Source organism: Xiphias gladius, chromosome 18, assembly GCF_016859285.1.
Source record: "Xiphias gladius isolate SHS-SW01 ecotype Sanya breed wild chromosome 18, ASM1685928v1, whole genome shotgun sequence".
Lineage (NCBI taxonomy): Eukaryota > Metazoa > Chordata > Actinopteri > Istiophoriformes > Xiphiidae > Xiphias > Xiphias gladius.
Window position 1 is genome coordinate 23,355,796 of NC_053417.1, and position 17,724 is coordinate 23,373,519.

The 17,724-nt window shown below is 40.6% G+C and overlaps 1 protein-coding gene across 5 annotated transcripts in view; it reads left to right on the forward strand.

Annotated features, from left to right (window-relative positions):
- Nucleotides 1-17,457, forward strand: part of samd10a (sterile alpha motif domain containing 10a) — a 44,413-nt gene extending 26,956 nt beyond the window's left edge. For 4 of the 5 annotated variants that reach the window (XR_005709390.1, XR_005709396.1, XR_005709397.1 and 1 more), the window contains exon 5: nucleotides 11,534-11,638. Coding sequence is in view for 1 of the 5 variants with exons in the window: in XM_040153090.1 (XP_040009024.1) it covers nucleotides 9,596-9,608; nucleotides 11,534-11,715; nucleotides 15,998-16,166; nucleotides 16,272-16,412; nucleotides 17,340-17,362 (528 nt within the window). In the remaining 4 variants the exon portion in view is untranslated. Of the gene's footprint in view, nucleotides 1-9,382; nucleotides 9,609-11,533; nucleotides 11,716-15,997; nucleotides 16,167-16,271; nucleotides 16,413-17,339 lie in introns of those variants that run through there. The other variant, XM_040153090.1, reaches the window with a different exon arrangement.
- Nucleotides 17,458-17,724: the final 267 nt, after the last annotated feature.

Below are 17,724 nucleotides of genomic sequence, written 5' to 3' on the forward strand. Positions count from 1 at the left end.
AGTCTTCAAACTGAGGCAAAGGTGATCTCACAGAAGAAAGAAGTAGAAGTATTCCTCCATTCAAGGGCAAGTAATACCCTAAATATTCAACTCCATTCACTTGATATGGAAATGATTGGATTGTAAGTCCTGTGACAAAGCAGGATGTCTCAACATGCAGACACTCAGAAAAATGGCTACAAAAATGAGAAAAAAAAAGATTTCAGTCTCTGCAGTAGAACCTTTTTTGTCTCTGCTAGAAAGCAGAATGCCACCCTGTGAATGTTGACCCTGATGCTGGCTGTGGGTGTGGTGAACTCTGTTAGACTGACAACAGTCCACTGTGAGTGTGGCGGACTACAGACGCCACTAATAGGGCCCCACTGGCACCATCTGCATATCTCCTCCCACTCAACCACCTCAAAGTAACACCAGGTTGACATTACAGTAGAGAAGAGAGCCCTCATCGTCACAGCTAGTTGTTATTGCTGTGGTATTTTGTGGTACTCAACTTCATAGAAAATCCAATTTTTATGATACATCTAGTTTGAAGGCCGTCTCTACAAATCAGGGCCAAGGCTGAAGTCGCATGAGCTATTTTCCCATGGTGACATCATGGCAAACCAGAGGGGAAAAAGTGCGACACCTCCAGAGTGTACAACACCCGACTTTGTCCCAAAATACACATTCTCAAAACATTTTTGTGTAATAGTGGAAATCAATAATAATCCAAGATGACAAGTGGATTTATTTTACGATTATTTATTTGTTCTTTAGAGTGTGAAGAAGACTGACCCTGTATTTTGTATGAACTTTAAATGTATAGGGCTTTTTCACAGAAGACATTTTGAGATGTCACAGTACATAAAGCACTGGTGTAAATAATAAGACAAAAGATGGCTGAAATTCCATTTGCTTTGTGTGTATACACACACACACACACACACACACACATATCTGTGTATAATTCATTATTAATGTCAAACATTAAGCTGTCGTATGTTATTGATAAATTTGTTGATTTTTTTTTTTTTTGATTAATAGTTTAGCCCCCAAAAAAAAAAAGAAAATGTCCATAACAAAGAAAATTCTAAAAAAAATGGCCATCACAGCTTCCCAGACTCCAAGGTGCAATGGCAGAAGAAGTATTAAGATCTTTTACTTAAGTAAAAGTAGCAGTACTACAGTGTAGAAAAACTCTCTGCTGAATGTCCTATTTCAGAATAATATAGATTATATTAATGGATTATAATTATGATGCGTTCATGTGTCGGCGTCACTAATGTTGCAGCTGGTGAAGGTGGGGCTCATTTTATTGCTATACTACTACCTTAATAACTCCCGAGTAGTTAAATCTATAATAATACACCATAACTTATTAGTGGATGTTCTGAAAAGTAACTAGTCCAAATACAAATACATACATTAGCCTCCAGATTGTATTGGAGCAGAAGTATAAAATATCATGAAATCGAAACACTCAAGTAAAGTATAAGTACCTCAAAATTGTGTACTCAATTAAAAATGTACTTACAGTAGTTACATTCTACAACTGCCAAGGTGACGTCTTCAGGTGTCTTTTTTTTTTGTCAGACCAACATAATTGCATAAAACTAAATTTATAAAAATTATAAAACAGAGAAAAACAGAAAATCTTCACATTTGAGAAGATGGAGCCAGAGAATCTTTGATCCTTTGTGTTGATAAATGCCTTAAATGATTAATCAATTATCATAATCTTCTTCTATAGTGTCATTTACAATAAGTACAATATGTGGCCCTACACTAGCATTCACAAAATATATAATATTGTATAAATTTGAAGGTGAGTCTACACGCACCTTTTCCTGCCAGAATGACTGAACTGTGTTGATATATTGGTGTTGGTATTGTTAAGACTTTAGAGGCCTGGCAGTCTCACGGTGAAATCTGCGAAACATCTTGGGCTCTTTTACTTCACACATACACATTGACACAGTCTTAAACCCCCGACCTAACAGCAAACCTCCAGGAGCAGGAACAAATAAAAATAAATATGGTGTGTTGAAGGCTGCGAGAGCACACACCCAGGCCCCTGAGTGCCTTGCCCCACAAGCCCACACATTCATCCACAACACAAGTCTTTGTACAGTTGAAGAAGTTCACCGCCCTGACTAGAGAGAGAAGCCTGGCAGCTCCACTGTGTCAAAACTAGGAGACTTTCTGACTTAAGATCCAGTTAGTTTTCATCTCAGTCAATTTACCTTTACACTTTTCCAACAGAGCCCAGCTTTTGCATTTCAAAGTGAAATGGAATCTGGAATTTACAGTATTAGCCATTGGAGGAAAAACTGAACACTCTTTTGAATGCAAAATAAAAGACCTTCAAAATGAAACCTGTACTAAGGTGAAGTTTTTAACAGCTTTTGCGTTAGACCTTTAAAAACTGTTGATTACATTTAACTTTTCTTTCCGGACTCTTCTTCTATTCTGTTACACTGGGGGGATGCAGGGCTGCATTAGAATGAAAATGTAGTTCTTTTAGAAGGTAAACATTGTACCTTATAATTATTATTATTATTATTATTCTTATATGGTTCACAAGGCTGTTTGTGACTGCAGACAGGAGGTGGGTGAGGATGGGGAAAACAAAATGCCGCAGTTTCCGTTTATCGTAAAATCAACAGGTGGTTTGATGGTCTGTCTTTTATGTGTATATTTTTTTTAGCATATGCATTGATGGAAAGTAATTTAATACATTTACTGCAGTGCTGTACTTAAGTAAAATTTTAACGCGCTTGCACTTTAAGTCAGTATTTCCATTTCATGCTACTTGATACTTCTATTTATCTGACAGCTATATATTAACCTTTCAGGTTAATATTAAATGTAAAAATAAAAATGAATTAAAATTATAAAATACAATACATTGTTACAAATCTCACCAGTGGTTCCCAACCATTTTGACTTGTGACCCCTGACAAAAAAACCAGAGTGTAGTTGGGCCCCCTAGAGACGTTTCAGATTTCTAGAAGTTATCAGTTCCACCAAAGAGACATGACCTCCCTAAACTTCACAAAAGGTATTATGTAGATATCTGTTTGAGGCCCAAAGAAGTCAAACTATCCAATATTTTAAAAAGCAAAGATTAATACAAGATTTGTGTAGAAGAACTTTATTTTTTCTTCTTTTCTGTCCCATTTATTATTTCCCGACCCCTCGGATTCATCTTGTGACCCTTTGGAGGGGGGCGGACCCCTAGGTTTGGAACCACTGGACTAATTGCCTAACTGTAAATAAAGCAGTTAACGCTAGCTCAACCTCAACCAGCAGAATAAGTACTTTTACTTTAGATACTTGAGGTATATTTTACTGATAAGGCTACTTTTTCTTAAGTAGGATTTAAATGAAGGACTTTTACATGTAGTGTAGGATCTGAGTCTTTCTTCTACCTTTGAGCATACAGTATGTATGGACCACCATTAATTTCCATGCATTCTTGAAAAATGATTTTCTGTGACCATTGTAACGTGACCTCATTTTGAACAAGAGAGACACTGTGTCCATTATTTTGACCCTTTTTACAGGGCCCATTTCCTGTATCCTGTTTGCATCAGGTCCCACCTCTTCTACCTGGAAACACCCTGTTCAGTGCGGATACACAACAGTGAATGTGTGTTACATATTCTCCGTGAGCTCTTGATTGGTAAACAAGCTCTTATTGTATCAAGTAAAACACGTTGCCGAGCGCACAGCGTCCAGGCTCGTTCTTCCTGGTCCTGTCAGACAAATGCAGCTTTATTCTGCAGGCCGGTGGCAGCCCCACCCAGAGTTTTCCTTGAATGGCATCACACAGCTACAGCTGTTTCAGCTTCCACTCACCTGCCCGTCATAACGCTTACGTCAGTCTTAAGCTGTTCGCGGACTTCTCGACATCGCTACATTATGAACAGGGTGAGGCCTAATGTGCCTGCATGCTCATGAAAAAAGTAGAGAACACCACATACGAGGCTGTGAAAGTCTGTGCAACATATGGGGAGTTACATGTTTGTTTATCTCTTCTCTATTTCTTTGTGTCTCTTTAGTTTTAACACCAGCAGTGAAAATTCTTAGCCGGCCTGTAAATCTTTTTTGAGTCTCTAGTTTTAAAGGAAGTCGGTGCCTTACTGGACTGCGTAGCTTCGACAGTGCTTTCCCTACAGTGCTGGCTCCTATAATATTTGGAAATCATTTCCAGCATTTGTTTAAAATTGCATGGAATAGCAGATGAGTTGGAGCTTGATCCACAGAGTATGAAGGTCAACCTTACTAATTCCCTGCCCGATAAAATTTTATTCTGGACACTGTGTGACCTCGATCTCTTCACTTATTTCCTGTCAGTTTATTTTAAAAGTTTCTGAATGCTACACGTCAACTGTAGCATGAAAATGTTGGAAATTCAGGTTAAGATTGAAGTTGTGTCCAATTTGCAGCATTGTTTGTATTGGAGTGGGTTATATCCGTTCTTGTATGTTCACAGCCATGTAATAGAACAAACAAGAGTAATTGGTCACAGCATTTCACAAACCTGAAACTTGTTTCCTGTGCTGGTTCACCCACCATTATGTGCTTTTTTTTAATTTATTATTATTTTTTTTTGGTCAAAACTAGTTCAGGATCATTTTGAGTGAACATGGTTTCTCTTCATTCTTGTGAAAGTTAATTCATTCTGAGGCATCATCGTCTTAAGAATGTAGTCGTTAAATGAGACAGTTGTTGGCCCGAACAAACCTAATCTGGTTGCCACATGTCATGGCACACTTCACATGTTAGCCATGAAGTTCAGGTTTGTTTACAGTTGCCAGACTCATGCCAGTGTGTACACATCTGGAGACGGCCAACACACACATATACACAAACACACACACACACACACACTCACATGTCTCCATAAAGGCGGAATGCTCTAAAGAAACACTTTTGCTCAAAGGTGCCTTTCAAAGCTTTTGATTTTTTTCTGCCACGATCCTCCCTGCATTGTTTCTTTTTTCTTAAAAAAATAAACAGTCGTACTTGATTTTCTCTGCTTGTGTGTTTTACAGGTTTTTTTTTTTTTTCAGTTGCCCAGAAACATCTCTCAATACTGAATTTACTTTTTTTTTTAAAATAGTTTGGATAACAGTCTATGTGGACTAAACTGGGTCATTTTTCATTTATATAAGAATTTAAGAATTATTTTCTTGCAAATCTAACCCACCAGTAAAACTCCTCCACAGCCCATATAATCTTCGCATATTTGCTGTTACCATTCTCCCCTTTAAATTTCTTGAATTTAGGTTCAAAATATATTGAAACAAAACTGAGTTGCACAGTAACTAACCTCAATAACATTGTAATGACTGATTGAAATTAAACTGCATAGGTTTTTAATTAATTTTAAATCATATCCAGTACCATCTAAACAAACATTGTGGCTAAATGCCCATCCTGGATTATGTGAATGCTTCCAATAGCAGAAAACACTAAATGAATTAGAATTGTGGTGCAATTTCTCCAACAATGTTTATTTGCAGTACACAAATAGATGGATGTATATACAGATGGATAGTTCTTATACCGCAAGGTTATTATTGATTATTATGGATGCAAAAAAATGGCAAAAATAAAACATTCAAAGCATATAGCAGCATTTTCCTTTAATACTGACTTTAGTACATGCTGTAAAGTGAAAAGGTCAACTGAATATTGATTCATGTTGTAAGAAAATCAAACATGCCTAAAAAACAAAATGGTACATCTTGCACTGCTGTTATCAGTAGTTTTTAGGTCAGTTGTTGAGCTGCTTTCAAGCCATACAGTATAGTGTGTAAATAATCAGTGCATTTTGTCTTTGACAGCGACTACACGTCGGTATGTTACCGACTGTAAAAACGTTGTAAATTTGATAGAGAAACAATAGCATCAAATATTCCTCAAACCAACACACAGTACAGTATCTCACTGTACACAGAATAAGACTGCCCCCTTGTGTTGACAGTTGATGCAGACGTGAAGGGGAAACCTTGAAACTGCCGCCACACACTATTACTTGGCCATTTTGTTACAGTATAATATGTTTAACGTACTGTATTTTTTTTAATGTTTGGAATAAAAATAATAAGGATTTTCTGGTTCACTCTGAAATGGCCATAAAAAAAACAACTGATGAAAAGAAATCCTTAGTTAAACACAAAAGGCAGCAGCCCAGTATCAAATGTATACTATTAATATTTGAAGCTCTTTGAAGTTCTCTCCTGTGGAAACTATTAATTTAAGACGGCCTTTTAATCTTTTAGAGCTCTAACCAGGCCAAAATGTGTAGATGCTTAAAGTTTAAGAGGAACCCCAAGTGCTCCGGTCTCTGTTTCCTCAGAAACATCTGCAGAAACTACTCATACCCACACCCTGCCAATTAAACTCAAACTGGTCAGATGGCTTTATAATCCCATGTGCAGTTTGTGGTGTAACTGGGATAAACTACAATGTGTCTCTGTGACCACTGTTTTGAAAATCAGGCTAGAGCCAATGATTTAGTAATCACCAGTGGTGAACGGGAAGATTGCCGAGAGTATTTAAGGCACACGGTCGTGGGAGAGATGCAGGAGAATATCTGGCAGATGTTGTTATCTAGTGTGGCGTCATTTTAAATAAACATCGGTCACTCGATGCAGTATCAAAAACAGCGGGGAGCTCCACCTTGCATCCACCTTGCATCCACTCTTGGCATCTTTTCATTCTAATAAACCCAGAGACAGAGTGTTAAATCAGGACAGTCAAGGCACCCGGAATGACACACCATCACAAACTGTAATACTGTTGTTAATGGGAGCTACGTGAGGGGTGTAGCTTTGACTAGTGGACTCTGTGAACTGAAGTGCATTCTGGGCCACCTCCACCTTCCCCTAATCCTCAAACTACAATTTCTCCAAGTATGACTCTTAGATCCTTAAAAAGATATTGGAATGTCTGAATCTTTGTTTTTTGGAGTTGAAGGTCCGTCATGTCTTAAAATTAAACGAACAGTTTGACATTTTTGGAAATAGGTATATTTGCTTTCTTGCAGAGTTAGATGAGAAGCTCGATACCGCTCTCGCGTCCGTACGCCGCTTATGAAGCTAGAACCAGGAGACAGTTAGCTTAGCTTAGCATAAAGACCGGAAAAGTGGGGCGCAGCCAGCCTGGCTCTGTCCAAAGTTAAGAAAAAATCTGACTACCAGCACCTCTAACGCTCACTGATTAAATCTGCAACTTTGAAACTTTGGTTTACACAAAACCAGAGGATTTTTACATTCCTTAAGAAGTATGCAAATATCTTATAGAAAAAATAAATGTGTCTGTCCATTAGTGCACAACAGAACACCTGCACACATTCATCTCTTTCTCCCATCAAGTCCAATGCACAGACCTGTTTAATAGTTTCGGTTTTTGTGTGCTAACCTTGATGTTTCTAATCTGCTTTCATCATTACACTTTCATCGCTACAGTGTCCTGCCAAAATCTGATTCAGGAGGTCAATCAAGTTTTAGTCTGTACAATAAAAAAAAAAAAAAATCAATTTTTCTTCTGCTGGTTACAGTTAGATAACACAAACAGCTGCAATGCCAGATTTTTTTCAGAGTCTTGTTTTTGCTTTTTTTTCTTTTTTTTTTTTGATTTCAACCAAACTGTTTCAAAACCAGAACAGCCTGATAGAAAGTTTGAAATATTTATAATTATACAGATGATAACCACAAAATATATTTTAGTCCAGATCCTTCAGGGGCACTCCGTCGGCAATTCCCTGAAGCTCTATTAAGGCTTGGAGCAGTGGATAAACAAGTTCAGTTTTCCCTCAATTTTTAAAGGCCTTTTTATGAATTTATACTCCTATACAGTGGTTGGAATATACTCTCTGTCCCTGTTCCTGAGGTAGAGTTGAGTAAATTTGCCTGTAATAATACTGAATTGTCTGTTTTTGAGAGTTTCTTCAAATGTGAATGCACTCTCACTTTTATTTCACGAACTTTAAAAAAAAAAAAAAAAAATCAGTAAATAAGTTCTGGATGCACATGTCAAGCAGTCAGTCGAGAAACCAAAAAGAGGCTGGTTTCTACAAAAGGACAAGGATCCAAAGCAGACCTCAAAATCCGCCATGCACTAGTTGAAGAAACTGAAGCTTTTTGGCACGGTCCTCACAATCTCCGGAAGTGAACATCAGCTGAAAATCTGTGGGTGGATCCTCTCAGAACTTCTCAGAACCAGAACATGACCTGAAGGGAAGAGTGGGTAAAAATTTGATCATTTTTTTAAAATTAATTAGATTAACAATGGAAAGACTCTTAGCTGGCGACAAAAGGTGTTTGCAAGCTACGATATCTGGTACTGGTAAGGTACTGACCTTTAGGGTGCCCAAACTTTTGCACATACCACAACTGCTGTTTTTTTTGTTTGTTTGTTTTTAAGTTCATTAATAAATAACTGCACTAACACTGAAACAGACTTATTTTTAATATGTGTTGGCTGCAGGGCTGGTACTTACTACTTTTGACTTCAAAAATCAGTCAAATATATCATTTGCCCAGCGGTGGCCAAACCTTTGCATGCAGCTGTATGTATCTGAATGCATTCTTGTTTTATGTTCAGCCTTTGGTATCTGATCTTATGTATAAAGTTGGTGTATCAGGGATTGTAAGCAGGACCCCATGTTGGAAAGGCATGACATTAAATAAAAAAACAATACAGACAAAAAATAAATACAGGTTGTAAATTAAAAACAGGGAAGAAAGGAAAGGAGAGGACAATATTTAATGTTTTCTCGATTGATTATGATTATGATTGGTTTGTGGTTATGTTTAGTGCTGTGATGCTCATAGGACACTTAATCCACAGCTATCTTTTACTGTAGGACCAGATGTGATCAATAAAGCGACTTTATGGGCAGGTGGGCGCAGAAAACACTGGTCTCTGATATCTGCCACGACGCCCTGCAGCTCCTCCGGACAAACCCCACATAGAGGGTCCATCACAGAGAGGGCCTGTTGCCCGCGGGCGCGCACAGAGCTCCCTTTCTTTAAGAAAAGGCAACGGGGAATTCCTTACGTTGGATGCTGCAGCGATGAGAAGCCTTTTCATCCGGCTGTTTTTCGCTCTCCACTGGCTGCGTTAATTACAGGGCCCGGGGCTGCACTTTGAGCTCACTGCGCTGACGCAGGCTCTTGAGAAAAAGCCGCGCGTCTGATTCTCACGCCACAGAAACAAACCACACACAAATACACGCGGCAGGCGCGCGGGCACGCACGCACTCTCGCGCCCGCCTGAGCCAGCGGAACCGGTCGGCGGGGGCACATTCCCGTCCGTCTCCGACAACTTCAGCCCGCAGACAGACACCAGCGGCACCGTGGACGAGGGGAGCCGGTTTTCTAGGCGTTTCTCCAGTCGGACCAGCGGGGCCGGAGACGATGCGGGCCGTCATTCCTCCTGCCAGACCTCGCTCAAACTTTTGTCGGTAAGCAGAGCGCGGAGAGGAGGAGGAAGAGGAGGAGGAGGAGGAGAGGTGGGCGCGGGACCCGCCGCAGCCTGTGTGTCGGTCACCGGAGACGATGGGAGACTTTGACTAGATCCACTACGGCACGGAAGCACCATGGCTGTGGACGGTAGGCTGCTTTCCGTTGGTGACATTTCGTTAAATTCCTGGATTTTTTTTTTTTTTTTCCCCCCACTTGGAAATAGCTTACATTCAGTGGAAACTTCAACTTAAGCCTCGCAAGAGTTCGTTAGTTAAACGCAGTACTTGTGAGACCGGTTTTTGCCAGGTACGTTCCTGGTCGCATCTGGTAACGAAACGCCTGCTGTGCTGTCATTTCGGTGCGATCATGTTTTCAAAAACGCCGCCTAGATCAGTTAAATCTACCCAACGACATTGTGAATTAAGAGCAATAACACAGAACAGTGCGGTCACTTCTAACTCAGTGCTGCACGAACTCCTATAGGGACATTATAGGAACACTGTGGTGGTTTTTAGAGAGACAACAGCAGGGTGGTCTGCTGATGGACAATGACCTGGTGCTGAAACGGACAGCTCTCTGGAAGAAACCAGCATCACCGGTGTGGTGATGTGACTATTGTTGTGGTCCGTTGTGTTTTGTTTTGTTTTTGTTTGTTTGTTTGTTTGTTTTTTTGCATGGACTCAGTTTAAATTTGCTCTTAATTGGATCTTAGCAGTCACACCAGTAACAGTTACACTCCCTTGCCCTTATGTGCATGTTGTATTTTATTCTGAATGCGTAAGCCTCTGACAATCCGGTTGAAGGTTGGGGCAGTTCACGTGGACCTTTTTGTGCCAGACATTTTCCAACAGCTGCCGCCGACAGAAGCTTTAATCTGAGGTGTCGATTCAACCAAAAAAAAACAAAAAAACCAAGCCAAACATATTGCAATCAGGAGACTCCTCGCAGTACGTCTAGTAAGATTTTGGTTCGCGAATGTGTTTTCCTATCCGGTGCCGGCAGTTTAAATGTGCTTTAGTTAATGAGGACTTTTTTCCTCCCATAGACGGGCAGAACTAAAAGAAGTAAAGACTCAGTCTGACAAGTGGTCTTAATTATCCATATTTTATCTGTGAAAGGTGCGCATTTGCGTTTGCAGCAGCAGCCTGGGGGGGAGTAATAACACTGCTCATACGAGGGAGGGTTCGTACGTGCACAGTCTTGGAACTATGCCTCAAAGAAAAACAAAAATCGCATACAGAGTTTTATTCATAATAATGAAATGCTGCTGGTTTGCTTTGATGATTGCAAGGCTTGGCTTTGCTCCTCTCTCGGCAGGAGAGGTTGAATGACAAAGAAAAGGCAGAGGGATAGAAAGAACCCAAAATACACTTTTTCATCTCTTCAAACCCTCGTCCCCCGTGACAGTCTCTCTCGTTCTGTCCTCTTTTCAAATTCTCTTAGTTAATTTAAGATACTGAAAATGCACATTAACAAACGCACGCACGCACACGCACACACACAAATAAAACTGCACACATTGCTTCAAACACAGCAAGAAAATCCTTCCAATCTGGCACATGAATCAGTAATGACCCGTGGCTTTCTGCCAGAATCTGTGCTGGTAACAGCGTGTTTACTTTAGTTGCACACTTTCTTTAATTACTGGATGTTGGGAAGCCACCTGCTGTTGAGTGGGCTTGGATGTCTGCCTTCGGGCCTCTTCGTAATGATGAGAAGGTGGCTCGCCTCACAGCTCCGACTTTAACCTCCAAGGTCTGCACAGAGTAATAGTTATGCCTGAGCACTGAGTTACGGGAATTATCCAGGAGTTCATCCGGGCTCAGATAACTTTGAACGTTGCCTCATGCCTTCTCATTTTCACTGAAGTAGGTACGAGCAGGTACTTAATGATGAAATCATCGCTGAATGACAGGGTGTCCAGGTGGGTTCAAGTCTGGTTTTTGTTTTTAAGTCACGCACAGTGAGAGAGGTTTTTTTGCAGAGCAAGTTTCATTCTGTTTTTACGTTCTCGGTGATTATTATCAGGTCTGGCTGTCTAATCGTTCTACTTCTTGCTTTCACCTCTCCAGCGGCATCCAGTTTCAGTTTCTGCAGGCCAGCTGTGGAGTACAGGGATCTGTCTGATGACTTCAAGCACCAGCTGAGTCGACGAACGGGTGGGAACCTAACCTGGCATGACGGGCGTGGACAGAAAACGGCGGGAGGCAGGACAGTGAAGCTGCTGCAGCAGCCGGGCACAGAGGCCCTACAGGTACTGAACACCTACATGACCTCAACATGTCAAACAGCACACCTGGTTCATGGACTGATGTAGTATGATAACCCCCCAAGGTTCTGTTTTTTTTTTCTCCTAGCTCAAGGAAATATGTCTATTTCTATGTAATTAAGCATGATGACGCTGGGCAAAAAGCAGTGGCAATGTTGCATAAAATCAAACTGAAATTAAAATTCGTTATATCCTTGGTCGAAATTGTAATAACCAACTGGCAATGTCCGTACTGGTCAATTTGATTGATGAAACATCTGTTTGTAATATAAACTAAATTCCAGCAGCCACACTAGCAGCGGCCCGAGCGGTGGGGCCAACGCTGTTAGGTGATGCTCAATTCCATCTGTGATTTGGTTACCTCCTACGTTACCCCATGTCCTGATTCATATCCCGGGATAACACACAGGGTGGTGAGGTTACAGGGCTACCAGTTGCTGTGATTTTTTTTTTTTTTTTTTTAATGGTCTGGTCAGACATTAATCACCAACACAACTGGGCCCATGAAAAAGAGACAGCTAACACTGGATAAACCGCCTCCTTTCTGCAGTATGTTGCAGGACGAATACAGCACTGACTCGGCACGTGTTGAAATAACATAAAAGAGAAGTAACATTTAGCGGGAGTCGGTGCTAATGTCGGTATGCTGGGCTAACCGGCTTCCACTTTTCAAATGGAATACGAACTCGAAACCATGAGAGACATCTGAAATTAGTAAAAGCATATTTACATCGCAGCAGGAAAAACAAGGGTGTTGCGCTGCATGTTTTGTGTTGGTCGGCGAAGTATTTAAAACTCCAAAACTGCCGGTGGCGCCGTACTAAACTGCGACTTTAACTACAGTGCTAATGTTGCTAGCAGTAGATTACTAGTTTTTAGAGAGTCATACAGTGTTTTTGTTAAAAAAAAACCTGGTAGCTGCAGCTGAACGCTGCTATTTCGCCAAACGAATATCTTCTGTGTCTGGTCTTGATATCAGGCCAGTTTGTTATTGTGCATTTCTGGAAATTCAGACACACAAGTAGGCTAATTAGTTCTTCATCCATCTTTCAGTTCAAGCAGAGGTCAGCAGACATTTTGAAACGTTCCTTTTCATCATCAGTCGCACTGCATTTCTACATACAAGTCATGCAGACACAACAAAAATCTAATGCTTACTTAAGAAATCATTAAAATAAAACAGCATGGATATACCTGCAAACCGTCCTCACTGGAAATTCACTTACTCTTCCTTCAGATTTCTGTGCAGAAAAGTCTGAAAGAAAAAAATCGCAGTCTGGAAAATGCGGCCCGGTCACCATCCATTGTTGCAAATGGGCACTTTGTTAGCAGAGAATGGAAGTTGCCCTGTCCCCAGCGGGTTGGTGGGCTCTAACAGCCTTTTAGCATGGCTTTAAATAGCACAGGCCCTCCAACACTCGCGCTATGCTGTAGCACCACTGCGTCTGTTGGCTGAGAGCAGAAAGAAACAGAATTTAGTTTGTCGATATACAGTCTGCGATTATTGTTGCAGGTAAATAAACATTATGCAAAGGCTTTTTTTTTTTTTTTTTTATAGATCTCTTTATGTGAAACACGGTCACATCCACTTCCAGCAGTGATTCTGTTCCAGTTTAAATTTAATCTTTTAGTAGATATTCATTTTGTTATCTGATGCAGCATTGTCTGCTCGCACAGTCGGTGCCGTCAACAGAGACAATCCATTTGTGTTGTAAAATGGCCTCATTTAAAGCCCTTGGTTACAAGTCAGAGTCCACGCCTTTGTCTTCACCCCATGAAAGGCTCTTTAAAAGGCGGTTATGAGCTGAAGCTAAAGCTGGAAACATAGAACTGGGCTGGACTGATAACAGAGTTGTGTGCAATGTGTTGTCTGTTTGCTTCAATCCTCTTGGCTGCACATATTGCAGTGTGCAGTTTTTTTGTTTGTTTGTTTGTTTGTTTTTTTGTCTTGAGGAACATAAACTTCATCATTGTTGTGTGTTTGGACAGTGTGCTGCGCTGGTATGTGTACAGTATTTCCCCTTCGTCCACAGTTCAGCTTTTTCTCCTTCATTTAGTTTCATTTACTCTTTTCCTACATGTCGTACTCTCATCCACTCTCCATCCAGTCTCCTCTCTACCGTACTATACATGCTGGTTTGTGAGTGATCCTGAGAAAAAACAGTAACAGTAAACGCTCATTATAGTCTCTCGCTCATCTCACCACCCCCATTATTTAGCCCCAAACTGCCGCTGAAGACACACAACAACACAATACGTTTCATAAATTGCTGAAAGTAAGCTTGGCAATTATTTTCATAATCGACAAACATTCCTTAATTTCAGCTTCTGAATAGTGAGTATGTGCTGCTGTTCTTTTTCTTATTTGTTACTAAACTGAATATTTTGGGGTTTTTGGACTGTTGGTCAGACAAAATACTCAATTGGAAGACATCACTTTGGACCTTAGGAAATTGCGACATTGAATCAGCCAAACAATTAATCACTTAATCGACAAATAACTGAGATTAATTAATAATGAAAATAATTACTTGCAGCCTTAGCAGAAGTGGCGACATATGGGTCTTTGGGCACAGTATTGCATCCCGGATGCAGTCTGTTTGACTCTTTCAAAACAATTTATTATTGATTAAATTGAGGAAAATGTTTGCTCCATATTAAACATGTCACAAACACAGTATGGGAAGTGCCAGTCCTTCGTGTGATAATTCAGAATACATGTATCCACCCAGAGACAGTTTTAGAAGTCAAAATATTGACATACGGACTCACCCGTGGCTCCGGAGCAAGATTTTAGGGAGTACCTGTCACTACTAGTCAGATGTGAGGGTGTGAAGTGATAAATACTATGTTCACAGAAAAAAAATGGAAGTGCTTGACTGAGCTGAAAGTAAAATGAAAGACAGGGAAATCCTGTGCTCTTGAAGTTTAGAGCAGGAAGTCTAAATGTAGAAGCAAAAACTTTCAAGAAATTGTTGGACCATGGTGGATTGGACGTCAGTCAGGAAAACATACTTAATTCAGCTTGCAAAGGAACTGACCCATTGTTATTCTGAATGAGTCTTTGTCTGGTGGACTTTTGTTTAACTTGTTAGAGAACACTGAAGAATTATTTGTAGCAAAGAGGATCCGCTAGATAAAGATGTGAGATTTTAAGCCACCTAAGGATATACTGGTATTTAGAAAGAGGAAAAATGGTTGTTTATCGCTCTGGTTTTTTTTTTTTTTTATCAGATCATGTAATGCGAAATGAGTTTTAGATATGAAGATATTTAATAGATTATGAACACAATTACCATTAAATACAACTTATTATAATATACAATGCACAACACTTCAAAAGTAACCTCTGATGATAAATGCATTAAAAATAAAATGGGGATTGTATTTTAAGTATAAATATCTTTCCTAGCTGGAGCATGTTCTATATTGATTCAAAAGTAACATGTTGCTCTTTAGCAGACAGAGTCATTGCTATACTCTGGCCTATTAAGCAGACCTCCAGCATAAATTAAAACATTTTGCCCCACTTACTCTTGCATGTAAGCCAGCCTTTTTTTGAAGCACCTCTTTCTTGCATCTGAGAAAATCTGAGTTGGAGAAACGCTGAACCTGCTGAATTTTTAAAACTGATTGACTGATCAAAGGCCCAGTTTGATTAGTCCTCCGCAGTTCTACATCCTGTACATCTTTAAGATTAAAGAGCTGGATCTCAAGATCACAGTGGCCTAGATGCTAAGACTCTGTGCTGTTGCAGGAGCTGCTGATGCATGTTTGTTGGTCTTCCTTTATCCAGCGTTTGATCTGCGTGCACATATGGTCACAACCATCCAAACGTGCTTTAATGAGTTTTAAACCTGCTCAGGTATCTTGTCGGTTTCTCGTGTGTAGTAGGCCCATATGTGCGCACGCTGTCGGCACCTTAGCCTGTTTGTCTGGAAGTGTTTGACACTGAATCGTCACCATACCAGCTTCATAGAAGATTTTCGACTGCGCCGTGGTGTTTTGCAGAGATCCCACACGACGTACAGTGAAGAAAAGCCATGTGTTTGTCCATCTGATCATATCGCCTCATAGAAGTGGGATTTTTAATGCCACAGTTACAGCCAGGGTCAGGCATAATAGTGGTATCGGTCTCATAATATAATTCTTACCAAGAAAGTGAATAGGCATATTTCCTAAAATTTCAAACTATTCCTTTGTTACCTGTCCGTCTTCTCAGTATTTATCTGTAATTCTTCATGTCTGTCTGTCTGTCTGGCTCCAGTACCGTTCCAGTGACAGTTACGGCATATATCACACAAGCCCAACACAGCCCAGCCTGATCCGCCCCGTCGTGCTCTGGTCACAACAAGATGTGTGTAAATGGCTGAAGAAACACTGTCCACACAACTACCTGACCTACGTGGAGGCGTTCTCCCACCACGCCATCACAGGTCACACTGCTAAGCTAACCGGCACACACATGAAGAGAGGCTGGATTCAAGAATTACAATTTACATGTGAAGTTGATCTTTAAGCCCTCCGCTTTCGCCTTACAGGCCGTGCATTGTTGCGTCTGAACGGGGAGAAGCTGGAGAGGATGGGATTAGTGCAAGAGACGCTTCGGCAGGAGCTGCTGCAACAGGTGCTGCAGCTTCAGGTGCAGGAGGAGGGACGCAACCTGCAGCTGCTCAGCAGAGGTGAGGTTGTGTGTGTTTTTTATTTTTTTACCACTCCATTAAACCTTGCCTTTGGAGGAATAGTTAAAGATTTCGGGAAGCTCCCTAATTAACATCTCGTATGTTTAACCTGTAGAAAAACCAAAGTGTAAAAATGATAATTTGCTGTTTAATGGGTGGTTGTGTGCCGGACTATTTCTTCGGCTGGGAACTTCCTGGGGTCTCAACTGGCTGCCTGGTAACTGCTCAGCGTCAACAACTCGCCCGACGCATAACCCCGAAGTGAAACTGGAGTACCAGCCTTGGAACAGAGCCTTTCTCAGCATGTACTGGCTCGCTTCATATGTTGACATAAGGACGGCCTTTTTTTATAGTGTTGTTTAATCAGTATTTATGTTTTCTAATAGACTTCAACGGACACCATTTGCCATAATCTGTACGCACTCAAGGGCTTGACAGAAGAGGCGAGTCTATGAGCGAGTCAAGGGATCGCAGTTAGTTCAGACATGTGTGTAATCGCAGCTGGACAGGGGGGACTGAACACTGTACAAGTTTCTAGACAGATGAGATTACAACTAGAAAGATAAAAAATTACTTTAGAAGATAGTGTTGTGAGTTTTATGGATATGAAGGAAACCAAGTGACAGTGCTCTAAGGATGTTGTGTTTTTCTTTTTTTTTCAAAGGAGCAGTAGTGTTTTTTCTGTGCCCACAAAGTTTAGATCAGAAAGGTTGAAGTGTCTTACAGGAGCCGCTATGGTGGATGCCGATATTTTTACTTTTGGACGGAGCTAGGCTAGCTTTCTCCCCGTTTCCAGTCTTTATGCTAAACTAACAGGACAGACGTGAGAGCGCTCACTGATCTTCTCGTCTGACTCTCGGCCAGAAAGCAAATAAGCATATTTCCCATAATGCTCAACTTTTGTATTCATCTTTCTGTCTTTTGCAGCTTCCTTTGGAAAGATATCATAGGCAGACTGCTGGAAGAAGTGGACGCTGTGGAATCTTGGGATATATAATTTGGGGGAAAAAAAAAAAATTCAGATGTGAATGAAATCTGTGGGGGGGGGAAAATGCATCCAGCGACGAGTGATATCCCTCAATTATGATACTAAATTGAAGTTGGCAGCTCTTTATTCCCCCCTCTGCACGATGAACAGACGTAATCTTCATGGACTGACTGAGAGCTGTGATGAAAAAGCACCAGGACAATCTGTTTTGTCACTTTATTGCTCTGTTCTGTGACTAATTACAAGAATTATTCCTCTCTTACTGTCTGCCTCTCTCTCTCTCTCTCTCTCTCTCTCTCTCTGAAACTTTTTTAATGTCAGAAA